This window comes from Ascidia mentula, chromosome 8, assembly GCF_947561715.1.
Source record: "Ascidia mentula chromosome 8, kaAscMent1.1, whole genome shotgun sequence".
Lineage (NCBI taxonomy): Eukaryota > Metazoa > Chordata > Ascidiacea > Phlebobranchia > Ascidiidae > Ascidia > Ascidia mentula.
In genome coordinates this window covers 4,293,713-4,314,370 of record NC_138573.1, presented here as the reverse complement: position 1 = coordinate 4,314,370, position 20,658 = coordinate 4,293,713, and the positions used below count along the sequence as shown (strand labels likewise).

The 20,658-nt window shown below is 33.4% G+C and overlaps 2 protein-coding genes across 29 annotated transcripts in view; both read right to left on the bottom strand.

Annotated features, from left to right (window-relative positions):
• LOC145911470 (receptor-type tyrosine-protein phosphatase H-like) overlaps positions 1-20,658 on the bottom strand; it is a 41,117-nt gene that overhangs the window by 10,190 nt on the left and 10,269 nt on the right. For 18 of the 28 annotated variants that reach the window (XM_082998809.1, XM_082998807.1, XM_082998815.1 and 15 more), the window contains 30 exons: positions 19,877-20,173; positions 18,830-19,126; positions 17,775-18,071; positions 16,720-17,016; positions 15,673-15,969; positions 14,626-14,922; positions 13,844-14,140; positions 11,672-11,968; positions 10,627-10,923; positions 9,862-10,128; positions 9,750-9,805; positions 8,662-8,875; positions 8,379-8,476; positions 8,123-8,291; positions 7,884-8,037; positions 7,226-7,353; positions 4,379-4,648; positions 4,055-4,315; positions 3,542-3,648; positions 3,301-3,454; positions 2,807-2,934; positions 2,586-2,736; positions 2,332-2,484; positions 2,017-2,189; positions 1,735-1,900; positions 1,524-1,638; positions 1,365-1,394; positions 1,146-1,202; positions 817-828; positions 483-567 (listed from right to left, as the gene is read on the bottom strand). In XM_082998809.1, the coding sequence (XP_082854935.1) occupies positions 483-567; positions 817-828; positions 1,146-1,202; positions 1,365-1,394; positions 1,524-1,638; positions 1,735-1,900; positions 2,017-2,189; positions 2,332-2,484; positions 2,586-2,736; positions 2,807-2,934; positions 3,301-3,454; positions 3,542-3,648; positions 4,055-4,315; positions 4,379-4,648; positions 7,226-7,353; positions 7,884-8,037; positions 8,123-8,291; positions 8,379-8,476; positions 8,662-8,875; positions 9,750-9,805; positions 9,862-10,128; positions 10,627-10,923; positions 11,672-11,968; positions 13,844-14,140; positions 14,626-14,922; positions 15,673-15,969; positions 16,720-17,016; positions 17,775-18,071; positions 18,830-19,126; positions 19,877-20,173 (5,621 nt within the window). Of the gene's footprint in view, positions 1-282; positions 365-482; positions 568-816; positions 829-1,145; positions 1,203-1,364; positions 1,395-1,523; positions 1,639-1,734; positions 1,901-2,016; positions 2,190-2,331; positions 2,485-2,585; positions 2,737-2,806; positions 2,935-3,300; positions 3,455-3,541; positions 3,649-4,054; positions 4,316-4,378; positions 4,649-7,225; positions 7,354-7,883; positions 8,038-8,122; positions 8,292-8,378; positions 8,477-8,661; positions 8,876-9,749; positions 9,806-9,861; positions 10,129-10,626; positions 10,924-11,671; positions 11,969-13,843; positions 14,141-14,625; positions 14,923-15,672; positions 15,970-16,719; positions 17,017-17,774; positions 18,072-18,829; positions 19,127-19,876; positions 20,174-20,658 lie in introns of all 28 variants that reach the window. The other 10 variants (XM_082998834.1, XM_082998835.1, XM_082998808.1 and 7 more) reach the window with 9 other exon arrangements.
• On the bottom strand, positions 4,505-7,216 carry LOC145911474 (receptor-type tyrosine-protein phosphatase eta-like). Its single transcript, XM_082998837.1, has 5 exons — positions 6,787-7,216; positions 6,298-6,555; positions 5,589-5,852; positions 5,191-5,463; positions 4,505-4,954 (listed from the first exon to the last, which is right to left on the bottom strand). Exons 1-5 carry the CDS (start codon positions 6,986-6,988, stop codon positions 4,920-4,922), a joined length of 1,032 nt encoding a protein of 343 aa, XP_082854963.1. The 5' UTR covers positions 6,989-7,216; the 3' UTR covers positions 4,505-4,919.

Sequence of the window (20,658 nt, the reverse complement as noted above, 5' to 3'; positions counted from 1 at the left end):
GCATGTGTTGTGTAGTAAGCAGCAAGCCAACATAAAAACAAAAGTAATGCTGGGCAAAATATGTGTCCACGTGCCAAAATGTAAACCAAATGCAGATTGTCAGTCCGCCATTTTACCTGTCCGCCATATTAAAAATACACCAATCCAAAAGTACGTTTGCACATGCAAATAAAGAGTCGTACCACATGCACTTTCAACACAAAGAGTCAAACAAAATATAAACATTATAACATTTCCATTAGGAGTAAAAAAAAAACAAAGGCAGAAAATCAGTGTTGGAACCTCGTATTCCTCAGAGAACTTAAAACCAGAATCGGCGCGTAATCGAGTCATCGCACTGTTGAAATCAGCTATCCGGACCACTCTTGATTGGGAAGGAAACAAAAAGATGAATCACCTGATTAGGTTTTAAAACATAACGCACACGAGCGAAATAAAGGCGGGAAATAAACTAAACACCGGTCGTCGTGCTAATCACGAACCGCGTATTCTTTAGACAGGTGTTCTTCTACTTCTTCGTCTTCAAGGTTTGGAAACTTGGCTATAAACCCTTCAAGTGCAATCGGCCTAAACCGCACGTATTTTTTGTACATGCTAAGTAAGATTAGTTTTTGGAATTTACAATCCCAGGTGGCTTTACGCACTGCACTGCGTGCGATATGGAACTTATGTAATGTTTAACAGCACCTGTTTGCTTAAGTTGAAACTCTATTGCGATCATAAAAAAACTATGTGAATTATTTGTGGCTGAAAAAATTCTGACAGGCAACAAATACAGATTGAGGCACAAAAAATGTTTGAAGCAACATTACTTACCGGGTCTCGCTTCTGTAATAAAAATACTGAATGTTAATGATGAAATATATGCAATACATGGTTCTGATGTAACATTTATGTATACGAAAATTGTGAAGAAAAGTTTAAAATATAAATTAGGTTTTGAGTTTCTGAAATGTAACTGAAAGTAAAATAAACTAAAGACTGTGAAGGAACAAAAATATTTTTGGTTTTTCCTAATGCTGTATTTAACCAAAGGCACTTTTGTTAATGTTTTAGTGAACAAAACATTTGTGCGAAAATTTGAAAAACAACTATTTGAAGACAGATTGGTGCAAGTTATGGAAATAAATCATAAAAATCCAAACCTTCTTTTTTCTAATTGAACAGCTGGATCATTTGCATAAACTGTCGCTCCATTCTGCCTGTGATTTTAGTACAACGTAAAGTGAGGAAATTAAAAAAAATTCATGTTATTGCATTGGTAATGGTGGCAGGTTTGGGTGTATAAACATAAAACAAAAATGGAATTTAAAAAGAAAGGTAATGCAGTTTCGGGCAAACTGAAATGCACAAAATGCGTTTACTTTTTCGCAACAAGGGGGAAAGCCAGTTTCCTGCAAGTAGAGTATTGAAAAAGTTACACAAACTGTCTACAAAACAATTGCAAAAGTTGCACAAAATTTGCAACTTAGCAAAAAAATGTAATTATTAACAACAACATCATATCATGTTACTACACTTACTCATCTTTCTTATTCGCTCTTCTTCTCCGCTTGTAGAAAACAAATCCAGCAATAAGCATAATAACAATTATAATGCACATTACTGTCAGACCAGCCACAAGACCTGGATCCACCTCTGCAAAATTAAATACATACAGATAAAACGATTAAATTTACTTCCCTGATATAGAAAACATTCCACATATTTTTGTAGATCATGTTTGCGACTTACTGGTTCGTATGGGTTGGGACCAATTAGTGGATACAAGGGTAGAGTCAGCTGTTCTGGCAGCAACAGCTACTATGTAAGCAGTGTCTGCTGCCAGACCTTTGTTGTTGTACACAGTATTGCTGCGAGTGTAAGATGACTGAGTCTTTTCAAGACTTCCAATTGTGAACTGTTGATAGAAAGAGCAACATGTTGCAATTTGGGTAAAAAATACTGTTTTTTTTAGGAATAAACTTGTTTTTTTTTCGTTTAGCTTCAACTGTTCAGCAGATCATGATTTCCTACCGAGATTGGAGGGTTATAAACTGGATTGTCAAAACTCCTTTTCTTCCTTGCAGAAGCTGTCATCGGCTTTCCTGACCCAGTGGTTATCAAAGAAACACATTGTTTAGCTGCACCATTAGCAAACACATCACAAGTTTCTAGGATGTTCAGATCCGGAGCAGTTGCACCAGCATCTGGGGTAATTTTATCAGAAAAAAATGTTCAAAATCCAAAAACTTCACTGGGAAACCAAACGCAATATTTGGAGGGCAATTACTTTGTTAATGTCACTGATAAAACGGGTGTTTTAGCAAGCACAAAAGTGCAAAAACGAACCTATCTTTCCAGGTTGCGAAAGAAAAATGACAAATTCTGTTACAGGGCCGTTTTTATCATTAAACGTGCCTCCAGCCAATTGAAACACGATTGTGTTTGGTGAGGAACCTGTTTGCTGGTTAAGATCAGTTACACCAAAGTTTCCAAAAGGAACTGTAAAAAAAGCAAAAAAACGTCAGAGATATTAAAGTATTTAGCAGCACAAGTTTCAAAAACAAATTTATATTACTATTTATATTAATACTCCACCCTACCCGTAGATAATGTGCTGTTTAATGATGGTGCAAATTTGCTTTTTAGTATTCCACCAAAGCCATAAACAATAGAAAGCACTGAGAGTGTGTAGTTTGTATGAGGTTTTAGGTCAACAAATGTGTGGGTAAGTTTCAAAGTTGGAACCATTTCCTGAAAGCCAAAACAATCATAGTCCCCTTGAAATTAACAAGTAACGATGTTTTAAGCAATTTGACTGTACCTTTGTTCCATTGTCAGTCATTTCCTCCAAATTGTACTCATAATAATCAACAACATTTATTGTATCAGCAACGTTGATTGTAATATTTGAAGGTGCAGGTACCACTGTAAATTGTGGCTGGTGTGGTTCTGAAACCAAGCAGAAAACAACATGAGCAAAGCAAGCTGCACTACAGTATGTCAATTTTTTTTAAAAAAAACATAGCAATAAAAAAATAATAAATTGGATTTTTCAAGAGGGTGTGGGGTAGCTGAATCTTTAGGTTAGGCTGAATTATGTGACTAAATCAAAATCGGGGGTTTGTGCAAAAAAAGGTGCTACATCGATCAAAGGTTAAGGACCACTGCAATAGACTATGTAAAAATAATTAAAGCCAACTAAAAAAAAAGACAATGGTAAGACAGCTATATAAAGATAACAGCTTAGTGCAATCTGGCATTGCTGAATTATTACATTTTTTACAAGCCTAATGTTTGCACATTAAACAAACTTACGCATTGTAATTAGGTTTTGTTCGAGGGCACTAAAAAGTCCATTGCTCTCCACATTTACTTCAATTGTGTAGTTGCAACCAGGTGTTAGTCTGTCTAAAGGGGAGACATCAGTAACAGATTTCGTTTCTGTGTTTTCTTTACATGTGTAGTTGATCTGAAGTAAACAAAGTAATTTTAAAAAAGTGTTAATTGCTATGGATATAACTACCAACAAATATGTTACAATAGAAATACGAGTTACCCAAATAACTTCAAAATTTCCAACAGGTTGTGTCCATGTAAGAACCAATTGTGTGGTAGGGTCATTTACTCCACGTGTAGCATTAAGGTTTGTCACAGAGTCAGGGTCTATAAAAAACAGTGCAAGTCAAAACAATTACAGTGTGTGCAGTTTCACTTTTCATAACAAAACAAAGCCTTGAAACCACAAACTGCAGCAACAATATTAACCAAATAGTTGTTAAAAATTTCTTTTTTCATAAGATTAGCAAGCAAACATCCAAGTCAATATTTGTCTTTGTTAGCCAACTCCCTTCATAAACAATTCCCAAACCCATCGATATTCCTTTGTCTCAAGGAAACAGAAACTACTAAATCTGATTTTACTTTCTTGGGGGAACAATTGTTCTTTGTTGATAAAGGGCATGTTTCCATCTTTCAGGAATCCCTGCCCAGTACACAGCAAGCTGCTACAATTTCAACCAAATAGATGACAAAACAAATCAAAGCCATGCTGATACTGATCTGCATTTACATATTCTTGTTGATCTCATTGTCGAGGTTCCAACCAATCCACCAAAAATACTGGTAACTGAGACATTATATGCTGTGCCCCAAACCACTGTAGCATTGTATCCATTTACTTCAAAAGTTTCATTTGTCACAATGTTATTGCTGTTGCTGATAACCACAGTGAAGTTTTCTGCTTGGCCTTGTATTGTTCCATTCCACATAATCCTTAACGTTGTATCATTCACTTCTGAGGGTACAATGAGTCCATAAACAGCTTCAGGATCTTAAAAAACAAATTCAGTTGTTTATTTTATGCATAGTTAGAAATGTAAAAAACAAAACTTACATGTGGGTATCATGCTCTGTTCTGATGTGGCGCCATCAACATTCTTAAATACTGAGATAACTTGAATTTTGTAGTAAGTCCCAGGGATTAGTGCAGGAATATCAACTGACTCAGTAACATTGTCTACTGTTAAGTTGTTCACGACATTGTTATTTTCATCCAAAGCAAGAATTTTGAATTCAGTGTAATTGTTTTCTGGTGGACTCCAATTAACACGAATGGTTGTGGTGTTTATGGAAGAATAGTTGGTAATGTTTGCTGACAGAGGAGCTGGAAACAAATGCTTAATAGTTTACACTGCTGTGTGTCATTGGCTTAAAATATGATCCTGCATGAAAGTGTGGTGGAATCCGAAAACAGTGAAACCTAAGTTGGACAAACAGAATATTGAGGACTTGGTGCAGATAAAAGTATTCACACCAGCCACAATCACACAAGATGAGACAAAAACACATACATACACACATGTATACCCATTCATAAACCAACACACGCATACACACATAAGAGAGCTGTTAGTGAATGAATGATATTGAGGTTGTCAGGTTGGCGTATTTGATGCTGGTGAGGTGAAACCTGCAAGATATGGTTGATCAGTTTAAAAGTAAAACATGTGAGAAATGATGTTATTGCCATTGAGTCAAAAGAAACATTTATAAAAATAATTTGTCGATTCTCTGTGCTGATGTCCAAATATACAGCAGTTTTACATTTAAAATGATTAAACATTGCGTCATGTAGATATAACACATGAATTTATCACTCAAAACATGATTTTAGATAACAGTTAAGCACATTGTTAAATATCACACCTGTTGTTGTTTGTACAGCGAGAAACCTGTGGGAGCGCTGATTTCCTGACAAAGAAAACACTCGAATGTTGTACCAGGAAGCAGGTTTTAAACATGTGACGTTAGCAACAGTGACTCTGCCTCTGAACGGAATGCGGAATGTTTTTGTTATGAAACTTCCATGTACATTTATCATGTACGAATCAACAATTCCTGGTTTGTTGTAGATAATTTCCACAAAAACTTGGTTGCTTTTAGCAGGTAATGGAACCAAAGCAGAAGGGGAGTCTGGCACTAAATTAAAAATATTGTTCATGCATGGATGACAAATGTTCAAAGTAGTTAAGGTTCTTACATACATATATGACTTTAATCTAAAAATGTGTAACAATAGTGGAGATTTACAAAGAATAACAAACCAGTGGCGGTAGAACAGTTCCTCCAAATACTGTTGACAGTTCCACTGACAGAGCAAACACTGATGTGATAATGTTTTCCTGGTAACAGGCCACTCATTGTATGACTGCACTCCGTCGACTTATTGTAACATCTGTGTATCACTGTTTGGTTTGACGTCACAAGTTTAAAAAAGTCCCACTTGCCAATTTGAGGAAGTTTCCATGATATGCTGATTGCAGTCTTGTTTATGGTATCAGCAGTCAGGTTGAATACTGGTGTTGGCCCTTCAAAGATACAATTAAAATTTTTTTACTGAAATGAATATTTTCGTGAAGTTTATGGCCTGTACAAGCGAAGTTAAATATTTGCCAAACAAACATGGAAAAAGACTTTCAGTTTCTGCACAGACCATTATATTGTATTGGGTTTGCAGCGATTTTGAGCAACAGATTTTTTAACACACCAGTCAGTTATATTTACTTCCACCAAGTTCTTGATTTTATCACATGTTACACCACTCACTGGGCATAAACACCTTTGCAAAAATTTAGCTTGCAGCAACGGAAAAAAAAACAATGAAATACACACGGATAAGGAATATATTAACAAACTTCAACATTGTTTTTTGACTTAACTGTTAACAAACAGGATAATAACATTTAAACACAAAAAATTGACAACATAATCAGCATTGAGAGAAGTTGTATTGGATTAGGGACAACAACTTACTTGACTGAAAGGTGATATTTGTAGGTAAACTCCACACACTGTTACATCCAGCATAAAGAGAGATTCTGTATCTTGTTCCTGGGTTGTTTATGTTTGTGGTCAGGAAGGTTTCATTTGTCGCAACAGTCATAACATTTATGTCATTATTGATGAGTACTTTGTACTGAACACTTTCAAAATATTTCAACTTGTTCCAGGTTATTCGGAAAGCTGTTGTATTTTCAGTACTGACAGTAGCGTTTGCTGGTGGACTTGGATCTAGCAAATAGGGATAGGTATAAACTCAACGTTTAAACAGAATCCTAAAGATTTCAGCTATCATACTCTTTGCTACACTCTTGCAAGGCAGTATTAAAATTTACCAAACGAAAACAAATCATTTTGAAAGTTTATTCACTGCTTTATTTTGCATGTGTGTAACTGAAGTGGGAGTGAATCATTCTAATTAAAACTTAGGTTTATAAACATAGAAAAAAAGCAGCAACTTACAAATTGTACTTGTGATGTTGGTGCTTTCATCTGACAGTGCACCTTTAAACAGAGTTTTGAAAGAAAAGGTATATAAGATACCACAAGTAAATTTTTTGCTCAGAGCAGAAGAGTTTCCTGATACAGTCTTGTTATGGTTTCTCCACTTAATAACCAGCGAGTCAAATGTTCCCTCAAACGGCAAGTCAACCCTGTATTCCATTCGGTTTGCACTGTGTGCAGTAAGTCTCACTTGGGGATGCAATGGTTCTGCAATAGCTTTTTATGAAGCAACACAAACATTCACACAAAGTCACACATACATACACACACAAGCACAAACTCTGGACAACTGGAGAGAAAAAAAGTTGATAAATAAGCTTACAAAATTTTACTAAAACTTTCATATACCCATTAGTTCTTAGTATCAAAGATGGAAAACATCGTAATAAAAACTTACTTGTTGGAATATCTTTGGTTGTTGGTGAACTAACTACACTCCCAGATACAGAGGTAACAGACACTTTGTAAAGAGTTCCAGGTTGAAGGCCAGTTATGTTAAATTGTGTTGTTGTGTTTCCAACCAAACTAAAAAATCAAACTTATGAATTCAATGCTTTTAATACACGCTGAAACAACAGTAAATTTTTACACAATATATTAATATTTTTAAACCTTAACATGCAACTATGTCAGGTTTAAGGAAACACACAACAACAATATACAATTAAACCTATGTAGTATTTTCAGTAAAAGCCACATGACATCCAGAAAACAAAGTAAATATTTTTAAAAGTGCTGATGATTACTGCTGGAGACAGCCAAAAACATTAAATTGTAACCTTGATTGTTAAGTGCACAACAAAAAAAAGCTAATTACTGCCAAAAAATTAGTACTACAAAAGCTTTTGTGCATATTCCAAAGTAATACAAAGTATTTTTTTCAAATTACAGACCAACTAACGTTTGCAAGACAAGTCCTAAAAAGTAAAAGCAAATAAAGAATGTATGGAGGACGTATAAGAAAACTAAACTAACCTAAATTTCAGTCTTTTGCCAAGTTTAGTATAATAAGACAAATAAAAAGTTATTTATAATAAAAGCCTCAAAGGTCTAACCTGCTGTGAATATATTGTGCAGTATAAAACATGTCTATTTGTGACCAGGTTATGTTGTAGTTGTCGAACACAGCATTTGTTAGACCCATCCATGCAACATTAATGCTGTTTATCGTCTGACTTAATGCTTGCAAGTTGCTGACACTTGCAGCATCTGCGTTACAAATACATGGTGGAATATAACACAGTGAAAATAACAATTTTGTGAAAAAAAAAACGAAAACTGTAACATATCTTACCTGTTGTTACAACAATTTGAGCAACATCACTTTCAATAGTCTTGCTTACTGTGAACACCTTTATGGTGTATATTTCCCCAGGAACACGTCCAGTAATAGTAAAAGTAGTATCATTGTTGTTAAGTGTTGCATTGCCTGTATCATTTTCTTTCGGACTGTAGCGAACGATCTGGCAAACAAAAAATATTTGATGTCCAAAGCAATATAAATTAAATGAAGAGAATGTCATGCAATAACACTCTTTTTGAATACGCACCACACTGTCATAGATACTATTTGTGGGCAAATCCCATCTAATACCAATGGATGTTCCTGTTTTGTTATTCGACATCAAACCATTGACTGGTGGTGGTGCTGCAAAATACAAACAACAAAATTTGAGACTGTTCTTGCAGTAAGCCAGCTATCACGTAAAACAACCAACAAGGGCTACATGTAAACAAACAAACTTATTTATTTAATCAAAAAATTGCAAAAAGGAATATAAAATTAGGATACCCTAGTCACTATGGCCAGAAAAAAAAAAAAAAAAAACTTACCAAGAGTAATCGTTCCGCCATCTGCAACGGATCCTTCACCCCCATTTCCCACTGCCACAACTCTAACGTTATATGTTTTGCCATTGCCATCTACAGTAACTGTTACAGGAGATGAATTATTAGATACATTTCTTTTGTCCGTATCATCAACGGATGACAACATAGCTATGTAGTTGTTTGCGTTATTGGATGGTGTTGTAAATTTAACGAGGACCTAAAGTCAAAACATCTTCATCAGTTAAAGCACAAAAAAGCAATAAAATGTATCAACTTTATAAAAAAAAAAAAAAAAATTTCACATTCACCCTAATCTCACATGAATAACTAAAAGATGTGATGATAAAAATATCATGAAAGGACAGATTCTTTTGCAACAAAAAAAGGAAAATGTGTTCATGTGATGACTTAATGGTACATTCAGCAATAAATACTTGTACTTAATATATGTACATAGGATTGCCAAATGTATTTTATTTCAAAGAAAAATCCTTTACTTAGACCTGTACAGAAATTTGAATACCATTACTTTTCCCTTATTTTAAATTTGTTTTGAATATAAAATTTTAATGAAAGTACAAACTCTGTCATGTTTGGAATCTATACTAAACCAAAAGCACAGAGAAACAGACCAGGATGTCAAATCAGCCTCATGTTATATATATAACTTAATCCATGCTATATATATATAAATTTGGCACTAATTTAAAACAAACAGAAAGCAATAAAAAAAGGAGTTCGATGTTTGGGATTGCAATACATCCCCACATTAAATTAAATGAGAACCTCAAAGAATATAAAAAAAACATGTCGTATTATACAACAAGATAATAACAAGAACTCTGCAACCCATATGTTTTTTCTAACTTAAAATAAGTTGGCAACCCTAGTTGTACATTATGTTGAAACAAAATACTTCAACAATTAAAACAAGAAGGAACATTTGGTTCATTAAAGTTTTTCCAAACAATCCTGTGTTAACGCTACAAAAAAGGGACAGTCAGGTAACAATGCATTGAAATCCAAATTATTAGTCAAAATACATCATGTAAATAAAAAGTTTTGAAATTTGTAACATATTAAAGGTGTACCTGTGCTGTTCTGTTACTGCCAAGACTAGGAACAACGTCAGTTGGTGTTCCAGGCTCTGAAAATCACAGTAACTTGCAAATGACACAAAAAAAATTAACTGCTTTAACTTACTTGTTGTTGCATCGGCAGCATTAGAATCAACAGACTCCTGTGTACCAGACACTGCCCTCAAAGTAAAGTTGTAATGGGTGTTTTGAAGAAGACCAGTTGCAGTGTAGGTACCACTGAGGCCAACAGTTTTGTTTTTAGTTGAACCACCTTCCATATATACAAGAAGAAAATTATCAAAAACTGAGGTGCCAGAGGTGTTAGCCCAAGTCATCAAAACAGTATCATTAGTTGTTTCCCCAGTTGTCAGATTTTCAGGGGGCAAAGGATCTACAAAACAGAATGAAATACATAAGCATGATGAATTGAACATAGCTTTTATCAATAAAATCATGCAAATTTCCAATACTACAACTAAAGAACAATGCACTACAAATCACAAAGTTTTCGTTGAAATAAAGAAAAGTGAAAGTTTTTAAAACACATACATTACAATTATCGCATGAACAGCATTTATAGGCGTTGCAAGTTTTGCTATTTAATTACCTCTTGCACCAAAAGTGACCAGTTATTTGAATTTTGTCTATACGTAAAACTAAAAGGGCAAATAAAACCTGAATGAATCTACAAAACATAAAATTAGTAAAATCTTCAACTGGTTATAAAACTTTTAAAAATGTGAGTTTGAGAAACACGGTTGTTTAACACGCAAGTCATTACATTTCAAACATAATCCTGAGCCTTTCAGCTCCAACTTTTCAAAAAAGGCATTGCGGCCTTTACAGCTGATGGAAAAAATCCAAACTTGCATTCCACTACACTAAATACCTGTTCTTTTTGATTTGGAAAGTACTGATAGGGTTCCATTCACCCCATTACTAACAGCTTGGACTCTCACTTTATACTCTTCACCAGGAGTTAAATCTTTCAGAATATGACTGTATTCAATTTTCGAACTCATACCAGATACATTAACTGAAATTGGACTGTTGGGTAAGTTTACCCCGAAAATTTGAAACTCGTCAACCACAAAATTTGAGTCTTGCATAGTCCAGGAAACATTCAGCTCTTTCGTTTGGTCTTTAGAAGATTGTGACAATATTACACTTGTGGGGGTTGGTGGATCTACAAAAACATTCAAAAAAAAATACAGACTTTGATATTGGACAACCTTACAAACTCCTTAAATAAGTGCTATTTTTGCAGCACCAATGCAAAACTAGGAATTTGTGTCACCCAGGAGGTTGAAAATGAATGAACCACTCATTTGAGTAAACAGTCCAAACAGGAAATAAAAAAGCCTTTTTCAGCACAAAATAAGAATTCTGTAGGGAAAAAAAAACTGTGCAGACTAGTAACAACAATAAATTTGTGAGGTAATAATAAATGTAGTTTTTACCAGAACAGACAATAAAATTTTTTATTTTGCCCAAATGACGACAGAACAGCAAATAAAAAGCAAATTTAATGCTTGTTGTATGCGATAAAGGAAATAGTTTGTTTTTCAAAACTTCCACAACAAAATTTAGTACGAGACAAAGAAAAAAAAATTGACAAACTGTAGAAACTTAACATTTTGGTATTGGCTTAAAAATTTTTTAGGGAAAATCTTTTCCAGCTGGTTTCATGACAATAAAGGCATCACAGCCTTCAAAATTCCTAACTAGCATTAGAAAGCTAAACTAAAAACATATAAAACTCCAAACAAGACAGCTATATACAAAGATTGTGGACAAATCAAAAACTTTGTTGTTTCACAAACACAACATCTCGTTCTAACAATGAACTTTTTCAGCTCAAACTTCTCAAATCGACATTTCAGTCTACAGAACATATGAAAAAAGCCAAACTTACACTTTCCTATAATAAATACCTGTTCTTTTTGAATTGGAAGTTGCTGATGGGGTACCATTCACCCCATTACTGAAAGCCTGGACTGTCACTTTATACTCTTCACCAGGAATTAAAACTTTCAGAATATGAGTGTATTCAGTTTTCGAACTCATACCAGATACATTAACTGAAATTGGACTGTTGGGTAAGTTTACCCCGAAAATTTGAAACTCGTCAATAACAAAATTTATGTCTTGTATAGTCCAGAAAACATTCAGCTCTTTCGTTTGGTCTTTAGAAGATTGTGACAATGTTACACTTGTGGGGGTTGGTGGATCTACAAAAACATTTTTAAGAAAATACAGACTTTGTATGTTGGACAATGTTTACAAACTCCTTAAATAAGTGCTATTTTTGCAGCACCAATAGAAAACTAGGAATTTGTGTCACCCAGAAAGGTTGAAAATGAATGAACCACTCACTTGAGTAAACAGTAAAAACAGGAAATAAAAAAGCTTATTTCAGCACAAAATAACCACTCCGTAGGGACAAAACTCAATGTGCCGTCTAGTAATAACAATAAATCTTTGTGATAAATAGTAAATCAGATGTAGTTTTTACCATACCAGACAACAAAATTTGGTATTTTTCTAAAATGATGAAGGAACAGCAAATAAAAAGCAAATTTAATGATTATTGTATGCGATAAAGGGAATGATTTGTTTTTCAAAATTTCAAACAACAAAATTTAGTACGACACAAAGAAAAATAAATTGAGAAACTGCAGAAACTTAAAATTTTGGTATTAGTAAAAAAAATTTTTAGAAAAATCTTTCCCAGCTGTTTCATGACAATAAAGGCATCACAGCCAACAAAGTTCCAAACTAACATTAGAAATCTAAGCTAAAAACAAATAAAAATCCAAACAAGAAAGCAATATACAAAGACTATAGACAAACCAGAAAGTTTATTGTTTCAAAACACCACATCTCGACACAAAATTGAACTTTTTCAGCTCAAACTTCTCAAATAGACATTGCAGTCTTCAGAATATATGAAGAAATCCAAACTTGCATTTTTTGAAATAATCTTTGCAAAACTTAATCAAATTAAGTCTCTGCACAACACTTGATAGAGAGACGTTGGTCAAATCTAATTATCTACAACAGGGGTTCTTAAACGGGGGGGCATGGAAGGTTCAAAAAGGGGCACCAAAATTTTTATAACATGTTTTAAGCGACCAATCAGCGATCTTTTTACATTAAGTATTTCTGTGTACAGAAACTTTTAAATTGTAGCAAAAATTTAATGCAATTGCAAGAGTTTAGACTCTTAATATCAAATTTTCTGTAACGAAAAACTTAGCACAACGCTGTAAGCTTGTAACGCCATCTTGATACAAAACATACCAGCTTGAAACAAAAAACATTGGTATATTTTCAAACCAAAAAAGATTCTTTTAAGAAAATGAAAATTGTGGGAGAGGAAAGCTTTTGTCAAATGTCATCTGCTGAAGTGAAATAGCAAACATGATTGCCAAGGCAAAGAAACCCCACAATATTGTTGAAGCTTTGATCAAACCATACATGCAAAAAGCAGCCAGTCTTGTGCTGGAAGAGAGATCACAAGACTCTGTGGTTTAAAATGGCTGTTCATTGGTAGTCAAAGGGAAATATGTCGGCTCGTGTTTATGAGATGAGAAAAGTGGAGTTATTTCTTGAAGATCACGAGAAACATGATCTATTGCACTCTTTCAGCTCGGATGACTTTCAACTGTCATTGGCATACCTCGTTGACATTTTTGAAGCCCTCAATACACTGAATCGTCACTTGTTATCAACAGGTGTTACAATGCCTATGGCAGCATACACCCAATAAACTCTTCAAACATTTCCATATGAATGTTTACTAATACTGCACAATGGCTAGGAAAATTATCCCAACAAACAAAAGTGGGCTTTGTCTTCATTTCAGACAAAATAATCCCCAGATAAAATCCAAACTAACAAAATTGGAGTTAAGTATTTCAAAATCAATGTTGAGACCAATAAAAAATATGCTAATTTCAGTTTTAATAATGTGCTCCACAGCCTCAAGGAAGCATGCAACAAAATTCATATTTCAGCTTTGCCCAATCATGAATTTTCAAATGATATTAATTTGACAAACTAAGCATCTTCCAGCATTTGTATCGTTGAGTTTTCAGCATTACCTGTTCTTTGTGAGTTGGAATCATCAGAAACAGCACTTTGTTCAGTTCCACTCACTGTTGTAATTGCAGCAGTATAAGTTTCACCAGGGACTAAATTATCAACTGTCTTTCTGTAATTTAGTTGAGTGGAGTTTGTCCTGTAGGTAACATTTCTAACGAACCCCGTTGCATTTTTGATTGCTATCATGAACTTATCAACAACAAAGACTTTAGTTTCCATCTTCCATGATACTTGTAAAGTTGTTGTTGGATTATTTTCATCTTGAGCCAATGTCACAGCACTAGGCTTGGGAGGATCTAAAATACCAAGCATAGGAATGAAGAAAGACATTTTTTATTTTGCCCAAATGACGACAGAACAGCAAATAAAAAGGAAATTTAATGATTGTTGTATGCGATAAAGGAAATAGTTTGTTTTTCAAAACTTCAACAACAAAATTTAGTACGAGACAAAGAAAAAAAAATTGACAAACTGCAGAAACTTAAAATTTTGGTATTGGTATAAAAATTTTTTAGAAAAAATCTTTTCCAGCTGTTTCATGACAAAGGCATCACACCCTTCAAAATTCCAAACTAGCATCAAAAAGCTAAGCTAAAAACAAATAAAAATCCAAACAAGAAAGCTATATACAAAGACTATAGACAAACCAGAAAGTTTATTGTTTCAAAACACCACATCTCGACACAAAATTGAACTTTTTCAGCTCAAACTTCCCAAATAGACATTGCAGTCTTCAGAATATATGAAAAAATCCAAACTTGCATTTTCCTACAATAAATACCTGTTCTTTTTAAACTGGAAGTTGCGGATGGGGTACCATTCACCCCATTACTAAAAGCTTGGACTGTCACTTTATACTCTTCACCAGGAATTAAATCTTTCAGAATGTGATTGTATTCAGTTTTCGAACTCATACCAGATACATTAACTGAAATTGGACTGTTGGGTAAGTTTACCCCGGAAATTTTAAACTCGTCAACAACAAAATTTATGTCTTGCATAGTCCAGGAAACATTCAGCTCTTTCGTTTGGTCTTTAGAAGATTGTGACAGTGCCACACTTGAAGGGGCTGGTGGATCTACAAAAACATTTTAAAGAAAATACAGACTTTCTATGTTGGACAATGTTTACAAACTCCTTAAATAAGTGTTATTTTTGCAGCACCAATGCAAAACTAGGAATTTGTGTCACCCAGAAAGGTTAAAAATGAATGAACCACTCATTTGAGTAAACAGTCCAAACAGGAAGTAAAAAAGCTTTTTTCAGCACAAAATAAGCACTCTGTAGGGAAAAAAAAACTGTGCAGACTAATAACAACAATAAATTTGTGAGGTAATAATAAATGTAGTTTTTACCAGAACAGACAATAAATTTTTTTATTTTGCCTAAATGACGACAGAACAACAACTTAAAAGCAAATTTAATGCTTGTTGTATGCGATAAAGGGAATAGTTTGTTTTTCAAAACTTCAACAACAAAATTTAGTATGACTCAAAGAAAAATAAAATGACAAACCATAGAAACTTAACATTTTGGAATCGATATAAAATTTTTTTAGAAAAAATCTTTTCCAGCTGTTTCATGACAATAAAGGCATCACAGCCTTCAAAATTCCTAACTAGCATTAGAAAGCTAAGCTAAAAACAAATAAAACTTCAAACAAGAAAGCTATAAACAAAGATTATGGACAAACCAGAAACTTTATTGTTTCACAAACACCACATCTCGACATAACATTGAACTTTCTCAGCTCAAACTTCTCAAATAGACATTGCAGTCTTCAGAATATGCGAAAAAAGCCAATCTTGCACTTTCCTACAATAAATACCTGTTCTTTTTGAATTGGAAGTTACTGATGGGGTACCATTTACCCCATTACAGAAAGCTTGGACTGTCACTTTATACTCTTCACCAGGAACTATATCTTTCAGAATGTGATTGTATTCAGTTTTCGAACTCATACCAGATACATTAACTGAAATTGGACTGTTGGGTAAGTTTACCCCGGAAATTTTAAACTCGTCAACAACAAAATTTATATCTTGCATAGTCCAGGAAACATTCAGCTCTTTCGTTTGGTCTTTAGAAGATTGTGACAATATTACACTTGTGGGGGCTGGTGGATCTACAAAAACATTTAAAACAAAATACAGACTTTGTATATTGGACAACCTTACAAACTCTTTAAATAAGTGCTGTTTTTGCAGCACCAATGCAAAAATAGGAATTTGTGTCACCCAGAAAGGTTAAAAATGAATGAACCACTCATTTGAGTAAACAGTCCAAACAGGAAGTAAAAAAGCTTTTTTCAGCACAAAATAAGAATTCGGTATGGACAAAAATAACTGTGCAGACTAGTAACAACAATAAATTTGTGAGGTAATAATAAATGTAGTTTTTACCAGAACAGACAATAAATTTTTTTATTTTGCCTAAATGACGATAGAACAACAAATTAAAAGCAAATTTAATGCTTGTTGTATGCGATAAAGGGAATAGTTTGTTTTTCAAAACTTCAACAACACAATTTAGTATGACACAAAGAAAAATAAAATGACAAACAGTAGAAACTTAACATTTTGGAATCGATATAAAAATTTTTTAGAAAAAATCTTTTCCAGCTGTTTCATGACAATAAAGGCATCACAGCCTTCAAAATTCCTAACTAGCATTAGAAAGCTAAGCTAAAAACAAATGGAACTCCAAACAAGAAAGCTATAAACAATGATTATGGACAAACCAGAAACTTTATTGTTTCACAAACACCACATCTCGACATAACATTGAACTTTCTCAGCTCAAACTGCTTAAATAGACATTGCACTCTTCAGAATATGCGAAAATGGCCAATCTTGCACTTTCCTACAATAAATACCTGTTCTTTTTGAATTGGAAGTTACTGATGGGGTACCATTTACCCCATTACTGAAAGCTTGGACTGTCACTTTATACTCTTCACCAGGAATTAAATCTTTCAGAATGTGATTGTATTCAGTTTTCGAACTCATACCAGATACATTAACTGAAATTGGACTGTTGGGTAAGTTTACCCCGGAAATTTTAAACTCGTCAATAACAAAATTTATGTCTTCCATAGTCCAGGAAACATTCAGCTCTTTCGTTTGGTCTTTAGAAGATTGTGACAATGATACACTTGTAGGGGCTGGTGGATCTACAAAAACATTTTAAAGAAAATACAGACTTTCTATGTTGGACAATGTTTACAAACTCCTTAAATAAGTGCTATTTTTGTAGCACCAATGGAAAACTAGGAATTTGTGTCACCCAGAAAAGTTGAAAATCAATGAACCACTCACTTAAGTAAACAGTAAAAACAGGAAATAAAAAAGCTTATTTCTGCACAAAATAAGCACTCTGTAGGGACAAAAATCAATGTGCCGTCTAGTAATAACAATAAATCTTTGTGATAAATAGTAAATCAGATGTAGTTTTACCAGAACAGACAACAAAATTTGTTATTTTGCCCAAACGATGACAGAACAGCAAAGAAAAAGTAAATTTAATGATTGTTGTATGCAATAAAGGGAATAGTTTGTTTTTTCAAAACTTCAACAACAAAACTTAGTACGACACAAAGACAAATAAATTGACAAACTGTAGAAACTTAACATTTTGGTATTGGCTTAAAAATTTTTTAGAAAAAATCTTTTCCAGCTGGTTTCATGACAATAAAGGCATCACACCCTTCAAAATTCCAAACTAACATTAGAAAGCTAAGCTAAAAACAAATAAAAATCCAAACAAGAAAGCAATATACAAAGACTATAGACAAACCAGAAAGTTTATTGTTTCAAAACACCACATCTCGACACAAAATTGAACTTTTTTCACCTCAAACTTCCCAAATAGACATTGCAGTCTTCAGAATATATGAAAAAATCCAAACTTGCATTTTCCTACAATAAATACCTGTTCTTTTTGAACTGGAAGTTGCGGATGGGGTACCATTCACCCCATTACTAAAAGCTTGGACTGTCACTTTATACTCTTCACCAGGAATTAAATCTTTCAGAATGTGATTGTATTCAGTTTTCGAACTCATACCAGATACATTAACTGAAATTGGACTGTTGGGTAAGTTTACCCCGGAAATTTTAAACTCGTCAACAACAAAATTTATATCTTGCATAGTCCAGGAAACATTCAGCTCTTTCGTTTGGTCTTTAGAAGATTGTGACAATGATACACTTGTAGGGGCTGGTGGATCTACAAAAACATTTTAAAGAAAATACAGACTTTCTATGTTGGACAATGTTTACAAACTCCTTAAATAAGTGCTATTTTTGTAGCACCAATGGAAAACTAGGAATTTGTGTCACCCAGAAAAGTTGAAAATCAATGAACCACTCACTTAAGTAAACAGTAAAAACAGGAAATAAAAAAGCTTATTTCTGCACAAAATAAGCACTCTGTAGGGACAAAAATCAATGTGCCGTCTAGTAATAACAATAAATCTTTGTGATAAATAGTAAATCAGATGTAGTTTTACCAGAACAGACAACAAAATTTGTTATTTTGCCCAAACGATGACAGAACAGCAAAGAAAAAGTAAATTTAATGATTGTTGTATGCAATAAAGGGAATAGTTTGTTTTTTCAAAACTTCAACAACAAAACTTAGTACGACACAAAGACAAATAAATTGACAAACTGTAGAAACTTAACATTTTGGTATTGGCTTAAAAATTTATCAGAAAAAATCTTTTCCAGCTGGTTTCATGACAATAAAGGCATCACACCCTTCAAAATTCCAAACTAGCATTAGAAAGCTAAGCTAAAAACAAATAAAAATCCAAAAAAGAAAGCTATATACAAAGACTATAGACAAACCAGAAAGTTTATTGTTTCAAAACACCACATCTCGACACAAAATTGAACTTTTTTCACCTCAAACTTCCCAAATAGACATTGCAGTCTTCAGAATATATGAAAAAATCCAAACTTGCATTTTCCTACAATAAATACCTGTTCTTTTTGAACTGGAAGTTGCGGATGGGGTACCATTCACCCCATTACTAAAAGCTTGGACTGTCACTTTATACTCTTCACCAGGAATTATATCTTTCAGAATGTGATTGTATTCAGTTTTCGAACTCATACCAGATACATTAACTGAAATTGGACTGTTGGGTAAGTTTACCCCGGAAATTTTAAACTCGTCAACAACAAAATTTATATCTTGCATAGTCCAGGAAACATTCAGCTCTTTCGTTTGGTCTTTAGAAGATTGTGACAATATTACACTTGTGGGGGCTGGTGGATCTACAAAAACATTTAAAACAAAATACAGACTTTGTATATTGGACAACCTTACAAACTCTTTCAATAAGTGCTGTTTTTGCAGCACCAATGCAAAAATAGGAATTTGTGTCACCCAGAAAGGTTAAAAATGAATGAACCACTCATTTGAGTAAACAGTCCAAACAGGAAGTAAAAAAGCTTTTTTCAGCACAAAATAAGAATTCTGTACGGACAAAAATAACTGTGCAGACTAGTAACAACAATAAATTTGTGAGGTAATAATAAATGTAGTTTTTACCAGAACAGACAATAAATTTTTTTATTTTGCCTAAATGACGATAGAACAACAAATTAAAAGCAAATTTAATGCTTGTTGTATGCGATAAAGGGAATAGTTTGTTTTTCAAAACTTCAACAACAAAATTTAGTATGACACAAAGAAAAATAAAATGACAAACAGTAGAAACTTAACATTTTGGAATCGATATAAAAATTTTTTAGAAAAAATCTTTTCCAGCTGTTTCATGACAATAAAGGCATCACAGCCTTCAAAATTCCTAACTAGCATTAGAAAGCTAAGCTAAAAACAAATGGAACTCCAAACAAGAAAGCTATAAACAATGATTATGGACAAACCAGAAACTTTATTGTTTCACAAACACCACATCTCGACATAACATTGAACTTTCTCAGCTCAAACTGCTTAAATAGACATTGCACTCTTCAGAATATGCGAAAATGGCCAATCTTGCACTTTCCTACAATAAATACCTGTTCTTTTTGAATTGGAAGTTACTGATGGGGTACCATTTACCCCATTACTGAAAGCTTGGACTGTCACTTTATACTCTTCACCAGGAATTAAATCTTTCAGAATGTGATTGTATTCAGTTTTCGAACTCATACCAGATACATTAACTGAAATTGGACTGTTGGGTAAGTTTACCCCGGAAATTTTAAACTCGTCAATAACAAAATTTATGTCTTCCATAGTCCAGGAAACATTCAGCTCTTTCGTTTGGTCTTTAGAAGATTGTGACAATGATACACTTGTAGGGGCTGGTGGATCTACAAAAACATTTTAAAGAAAATACAGACTTTCTATGTTGGACAATGTTTACAAACTCCTTAAATAAGTGCTATTTTTGTAGCACCAATGGAAAACTAGGAATTTGTGTCACCCAGAAAAGTTGAAAATCAATGAACCAATCACTTAAGTAAACAGTAAAAACAGGAAATAAAAAAGCTTATTTCTGCACAAAATAAGCACTCTGTAGGGACAAAAATCAATGTGCCGTCTAGTAATAACAATAAATCTTTGTGATAAATAGTAAATCAGATGTAGTTTTTACCATACCAGAAAACAAAATTTGGTATTTTTCTAAAATGATGAAAGAACAGCAATTAAAAAGCAAATTTAATGATTGTTGTTTTTCAAGACTTCAACAACAAAATTTAGTGCGACATAAAGAAAAAAAAATTGACAAACTGTAGAAACTTAACATTTTGGTATTAGTATAAAAAAATTTTAGAAAAATCTTTCCCAGCTGTTT